The sequence below is a fragment of the Taudactylus pleione genome, unplaced genomic scaffold, assembly GCF_031769625.1.
Source record: "Taudactylus pleione unplaced genomic scaffold, aTauple2 ptg000364l, whole genome shotgun sequence".
NCBI classification, from domain to species: domain Eukaryota; kingdom Metazoa; phylum Chordata; class Amphibia; order Anura; family Myobatrachidae; genus Taudactylus; species Taudactylus pleione.
Genome location: NW_028284765.1, coordinates 1,283,536 through 1,289,515, shown reverse-complemented (window position 1 = coordinate 1,289,515; position 5,980 = coordinate 1,283,536). Strand labels below are relative to the sequence as shown.

At 37.8% G+C, this 5,980-nt stretch overlaps 1 protein-coding gene across 1 annotated transcript; it reads left to right on the top strand.

Annotated features, from left to right (window-relative positions):
• The first annotated feature begins 4,604 nt into the window (after nucleotides 1-4,604).
• Nucleotides 4,605-5,507, top strand: LOC148508498 (taste receptor type 2 member 9-like). The gene has a single exon (XM_088444461.1). The coding sequence runs from the start codon at nucleotides 4,605-4,607 to the stop codon at nucleotides 5,505-5,507; it is 903 nt and encodes a 300-aa protein (XP_088300587.1).
• Nucleotides 5,508-5,980: the final 473 nt, after the last annotated feature.

Genomic DNA, 5,980 nt, shown 5'->3' with positions numbered 1-5,980 from the left:
CTTTTCTTTGTTTTTATAAGGGGTTAATACTTTATCTTATTTAAACCCATTTTGGTGTCCATATGGTTATATTACAGGGTAAAATCCATTTCAAATACAATTTTACACTATCTTTATTTGTTTATTTTATATTATCTTTATTTGTTTATTTATAAGTGATTGTCAAATTCCAAAGACACCTTATGGAATACATCAGAATATATTCATTTGTGATGATTCAATGTGTACTAATGTATGTGTTCAACCACTTTACATAAATACATTAAATCTTCTAAACATGGTGACAAAAATAATTATTCATTGTGTGTAATGTTTAGGTTTATGGGTAGATTCTGGTCAACCAAGGTATGTACTGTGTCTGTGTCCATGGAAAATGCATCAGCAAAAATGAAATTCCCAATAAATGCCACTGTACAGAATTAAACTTTGCATTTTCTGTATATAGTGCTTTGATTCATATCTTTTATATCAATACTATACAATAAGGGAAAACAACCTATAATCAGAATCTCTCTTAGGGCCTATTCTATTCATACATTAATTGGCTCGGTAACCATGCAGTAATTCTTTTTTACACATATTTAAGTTATGGGGCCATTCATAATCAGGGGTCTGACTAGGACCATCTGAAATTCAGCAGTTTTCCTGCCAGAACAAGTGCCATCTTCAGATCTCATAGCTCTTCTTCTTCCAATGAGAAGTGGTTCTGGGGTTGCGAAGAGGCCACATACACACTTACTGGTGTACCATTGGTTAATATTATGTTTTCATAGGTGTGTGGGTGGTTAATTGTTACAGTACATGTTAACTGGTTAGTGAGAGGTTTATTGTTGTGTAAAGACTAATGTGGAGATCTTAACCCTATCACTGTGGAGGACATCATCTGAATATACAGATAGAATGTGGAGTACAAGCCCCACTCGTTCCAAAGGGAAGGGCTGAATAAAAGGTTTTTACCTTTGCCTCACTAGTCCTAACAACCGATGGTGACACCAGATGGCCACTGTTGTGGATCAGAAAATAGTGTTGGTGTACACATGTGTGCCAATGTTACTTTTATAATGTAAAGATAGTGTTTGAAAAATATTACCCAAACCCTATAACCTACAAAAATGGGGCAGCCTCTTTTGAAACCCATAAAAATCAATGCCTGATGATAAGTGTGATCAGCAAAACTCACTGTACTATAGAAAAATCCTAAAGTCCTGTAATAGGGGAAGGTTGTCCTTCCAACCCAGCATCCATTAAATCAGAGGCAGCTATTTTAGCAAAGAGGCTTCTCCTCTTTGAAATGGTGAGTCCTCTAAGTACTGATTGTCTTGAATCACCATACAATGTTACCCAGCGCACAATACAAACATGTTTTCCTTACCTACAGGCCCACTTATCCCCATAATGACACCAGCAATACTGATGACATCCATATTTGAAAGAGGGGACTCCACTGGGACACAAATTATGTGTCCCACTACTAGCTATTAATCAACTGTGATTATCAAACAACTACCTTGCGGTGTAGATAATATACATTTTCGGTATATGGGTGGGATGGCACTAAATGCTTATCACACCCATATTTACACCTACAAATATATGTGGGATCACTCTCATATGAAAGAAGACAGTCTCTTTTTTTCAAAGAATGTGTTATGCTAGTAGTGATTTTCTGGTGATCCCAAGATAATATACTGTAGTAGCAGAAAATGACATTTTCCACAGATGGGTAGGAATCTCCCCCATCTTGTATCATATAATAACTTAGTCCCTCATATAATATAATATGCATTAGGTTGTTTAGTTTATAAAATTCAGGTTTTTTAAATTTCAAAACCTACAAACAGAATTCTGCTTTTTACTTTTTTGGAAACTTGGATTATTGGCAAAACAAGAATCTCAAAGTATTTCTTTGTTGTGTTTATGGGCCTCATGTATCAAAATAATTCTTTAAAAGAAGTGATATTAAGGATTTTTGTCTAAATTTTGCATTACTGTAAATAACTAAATACTGTATTATATGCCTTTTCCACTGCCGTTTCAACTGGGGTCATGGCTCAGTGGAAAAGGCTTATAGGAAAAATTCCTGGGTCGGCTGACCCAGCATTCTTTACTGGATCTTAAGCAGGTTTATATGTGGATAAGACCTGGATATGGCTCGGTGGAAATGGGTATCCAGGGTCAAACAACACAGGTCCTGTTCAGGGAAGAGATTGACCCCCTCTGTAGATGCATGCTGACGTCATCTGCCAGTCAATGTCATTCTCTACCATCCAATTGGGCATAGAGGGGGAATATATTCATGTGGTGAGCAAAGTAAGCCACCGTGCACCCAGCGTGGTGAGCAAAGCGAGCCCGCAAGAGGCCAACTTTCTGATTTTTGTGGATATTGTGGGCAGAAACCTCCACTTCTACCCTCACTCACGTCACTTCCAGGTATGGCTACTGAAAGGGTTTTATACTCTTCTGTCTCGTTCATAGCATAGAAAGAGCAGCATTTCCTGGCACTTGCAGAAGATGTAATCTCCAAGTTGCAGCAGAGTTAAACCTCGCCAATATTCAGTTTGCAGTTTAAATGGGGTTCAAGCCATTATGACATGGTGTTCATTGTTCCAGGCTGGGCCCAAGATTTTAATCAAAAAGCAGTATTAATAAAAGTGCTTTAGTCCCTTTTAGTCCTCCATAAAAGCAAAACTCTGTTGTTTGTGAGGTTTATTTGCAGATGAAGGATTATATTTACAAACAAAGTGCACATTACATTTTTTCAAAGTATTCACCAGAGGAGTCTATGCAAAGTTGCATACACTCAAACCACTTGGTGAAGCAGCTGAACCAGTCAGAAGCAGGCATGTCTTCTACATGCTCAGTGAAGGTCTCCACTGCAGCTTCCAGTGACTCAAAATGAATCCCACACATCTTGCAAATGATTTGTGGGAATACTAAGAAATCACAGGGGCTAGGTCTGGACTGTACAGCAGATGACCAAGCTCATGTATGTGTTCATAGGCCAGAACATCCAGATATTTTCTGGACCTGTGGGCAGGTGCATTGTTATGAGATGGGCACATAAGTGTGAGTTCTTGGATGGTGCCTCAAAAAGGCTTTCAGCACTAGTGGCATTGGTATGCATACCAGTCCCCACTGATGGTGCACTGCTGCATAAATGGTATTGTAGCTACATGACCAGTCTTCACCACAATAACAGCCACCATCTGATTGGCCATGCTGTGCTCAAGTCAGTACTTCTGTGGTGGTGCACCTCCAACTGGTGTCCACTGTGCTGACTGTTGATTGTGCATGGAGTTGAAACTGTAGGTCCCGATTCATCAACATTGGTTATCTCCCAGAAAGAGTTTGAGTGATCTCCATCAAACCTGGCCAGCATGTTATGGCTCCAAGTTACCCAAACCTCCTTCTACTACTCAGTCAAATGATGGGGCACACAGCATGCAAAAACATTGCTTAGGCCAAGAATTTTGTGGAGTATCAAGTAGATGGTTCTTGATGAGGTGCTTATATCCTTCTCTAACTGGACCATGGTCACCCATGAGTTCACCTCAACTATGACCCACAAGGCACCAGCATTGTCCTTGTTGATGGGGAGACACAAGTTGGCCATAGCACTCCTCATTTTTTAGGGACCAGCACTGACATTCTGCAAACCCCAAAATGAGCTCACAGTTTGTCAAAACTCTCCTATCACACACCACTCTTGAAGTCATAGAAGATCATGACTTTCCAGTGACCTCTGTTGAGCTCCATAATGAGTTTCTTGAAGGAAGTGAACAAGCTGACTTCTTAGATGGGCAGTGCTGCTTATATAAAGTTCTGTTTCCTGAAAGTTCACAAAAACTTCAGAGATTACAGGTCACAACCATACAGTCAGATTGTATCTACTCTACCTATGCACTGAACATCCATCACTTTATTGCAAACCCTTCATACATGGTTTTTACTGACGACCATCATTAGCATGGATCATGCACCAAGGGGGAGTCAGTCACATTACTGTATATATGAATCCTTAATTAAAGTACATGAACATACATTTGCATGTGCTATTCCAGCCTCCCCCTACTCTCCCCACACCCTGCCCCTCTGAATGTATTGACTGAGACCTGTTCCTTTATACTGTATAGACACAGTATTGAGAACTAAAGTTTGGGATCAAAAGGATGCCACAAAATAAATTACATTCATTATCACCTGAGCTCTTAATGCCGTAAATTATTTCCTAGGAAAACAGATTTTAGATGAGTGATGAAACTGACAGTTTGTTTCATTTACACTTGTCAGTGTTATCTCTCGTACAAAGACTTAGGTGTCTTTCATGCTTTATATCACATAATTTGTCTTTTATTTATGTTTCTGGTTTCATAACAAAATAATGTGATTGGTATAAAATAAACAAGATGGTGCCAGATTATTATTCTGTAACCTGACCATAGAGGCACCACCCAATATACACAGCCCTTACCTGTGATTCAGGTAATGAGCATATTTGCATCTGATGCTCATATATCTCTGCATCTCCTGCCTCATTCTATTCATTTTACTACATGCTTCTCCTCCATCAAACAGTCATTGCTGGGAACATAGCTTGATATACAATGTGGTCAGCACTGAACCTGTCTATACTAACTATTATGATGATTATTTGGATATCTGGGATCATCATATATTGCTCAATTTTCTATGTGTTTATCAAGCACAGGAAAGAGATGAGTAATCCGGGTTTCTGTGATAAAATCCAGTTTGTTACCGTGATTACCAATTTTCTCTTCCAGGGCGTCATGACTGTTCATGGTATTTTCAACTTCCTTGGGATATATTTCGTGCTGGGAAAGCATGTGTTTGTGCTTATGTTAATGCTACAAATTGTGGTGATTGAGTTTGAAGTCTGGAACACCACCTGGCTCTCCATCTTCTACTCTTTGACATTGATGAATGTTTCCCACTGGTTTTTCCATCGTGTCAAGGCTAGGTTCCTGTCTTCTGTTGCACAATTCATAATGGGATCACTGCTGTGTTCTATTGTCATTAATGTGCCGATCTTATGGACAATGAGAATTGACATACTCAGAAATACCACGGACAGCTCATTTATTTCTTCTAACATATTTACTTGGAATGCTGTTCACCTCACCTTTACCTTATCTCTTGGCTTTAGTCTTCCATACTTTGTGACTTGTCTGTGTATCGGGCTTAGTGTCTGGACGCTACTTAAACACATCTACAGAATGAAGGTGGAAGACTTTCATGTAACAGCCACTCAGCTCCAGGGACATATCAGAGTTGTCAAGTTACTGATCATACGTGTTGCCATAGAGTTTGTTTTCTATTCTATATTGACATTTGTAGTATGTCCATTTTTCCATCCAGATAAAATTTTGCAATTTACATTCTGGTTAGTTGTTCAGATTTATCCCACTGTTAAGTCTCTCATTTTACTCCATGGAAATCCCAGGTTAAAATATAGATTATGTGGTCACAGCATCCCTGCCAGAACATAAACTATTTACCGCAATTATAAAAGCTGCATATATTTTCTGATTTCTCAAACTAAATCTGTAAATATTAATATCAGAATCTAGAACCATTAAATTCTGCCTGGATGAATATAAATTGTTAAATATATATTTAGTCTGTTATAAATGTAGAAAAAAATAGAAATCATTAAATTTTAAGTCTTTAATACAGTTTATACTTTGTAACAATTTTATCTTATAATAAGTTAGATTTCATTTAGAATAATATAATCATGTATAATCATTTGTCTCTTTTAATTTACAAGTGTTGTGTCTGTGTCTATTTTAATTATGGATATGTATGATATTTTATCAGTATATTAAGGATTAAAAGTATTGCATGTTAGCGTCAGACAAATAGATTAAACATTGTGCTAATACAAATCTATTGTTCCAGTCTTTTGTACAATTTGTAGTTTGTATGTTTTCTTCTTTTTGCATTATGTCCTTGCAGTGTA

Coding starts and splice junctions, on each gene's coding strand:
- LOC148508498 (XM_088444461.1), top strand. CDS start 4,605: ATGTGGTCAGCACTGAACCTGTCTATACTAACTATTATGATGATTATT.